At 57.0% G+C, this 852-nt stretch overlaps 1 protein-coding gene across 1 annotated transcript in view; it reads left to right on the top strand.

The window, feature by feature from the left end:
• Positions 1–724: 724 nt before the first annotated feature.
• GLT1D1 (glycosyltransferase 1 domain containing 1) overlaps positions 725–852 on the top strand; it is a gene marked incomplete at both ends in the record, with an annotated part of 20489 nt that continues 20361 nt past the window's right edge. The window contains one exon of the mRNA XM_007959170.1: positions 725–781. Coding sequence (XP_007957361.1) covers positions 725–781 — 57 coding nt within the window. The remainder of the gene's footprint in view (positions 782–852) is intronic.

Raw genomic sequence — 852 nt, 5'->3', positions numbered from 1 at the left:
GTGAGTCAGCTCTGACTTGACAGCAGTAAGTTTTGAGACTAGATGGAAGTTCACCTGGGGTGTTACGTGGGGTTACCATTCAATTGGCAATGCAGGAGAGACTGGTTCTAAGAAACCCAAACCAGTTGTTTCAGGGTGACTCATGGCGCCCCCATGTGTGTTGGAGGAGAACTGGGCTCCACAGGGTCCCCAGAGGCCGAGTCGTCAGGAGGAGACGGCCAGGCCTTTCTCTGAGGTGCCTCTGGGTAGATGCGAACCACCAACCTTTTGGTTAGTGGCCAGATGGGTCACCCTTTTGTGCCATCCAAGGACGGCATTTCTGAGGACTTAAGGTTCCTATCACTCGAGCCCTGGTGGGGCAGTGGTTCATTGTGCGGCTGGTAACCAAAAGTTCAGTGGTTCAAAAGTACCAGCTGCTCTGTGGCAGAAAGATGTGGCAGTCTCCTTCCATGAAGATTTACAGCTTTGGAAACACAGTGGGCGGTTCTCTGCCTGTCGGGCCCCTGTGAGTCCGAATTGATGACATCCTGTGGTCACTGGGACCACAGGAAGGGTCGTGGTGGGTCGATGCCCGTTTGGAGCCTGCACAGCTCTCTGGGGCTCAGGTGCTGGCGGGATTGATGGGCACTCCCCCAAGCCCTGGGCCCTGTATGTGGGCACTAGCGTGCTGGTGCGTCTGCAGTCCCACCAAGGTGACATTTCTCTCCTTTTCCTCCTGGCACAGGGATCACCACCGCACCGAGCGCCACCTTCAGCTGGAGCGGCTTTCTGCAGCGGGCAGGTGGGTGCTCAGTCCGCCTGCGTGATCTTGCTGAAGCGTGCCTTGTCCGTCAGGGTCAGGGCCTTGTTGGT

This window comes from Orycteropus afer, unplaced genomic scaffold (genome assembly GCF_000298275.1).
Source record: "Orycteropus afer afer isolate SDZICR_OR568_19922 unplaced genomic scaffold, OryAfe1.0 scaffold01717, whole genome shotgun sequence".
NCBI lineage: Eukaryota > Metazoa > Chordata > Mammalia > Tubulidentata > Orycteropodidae > Orycteropus > Orycteropus afer.
The sequence above is the reverse complement of the archived record's forward strand: the minus strand, read 5'-3'. Positions and strand labels throughout refer to the sequence as shown.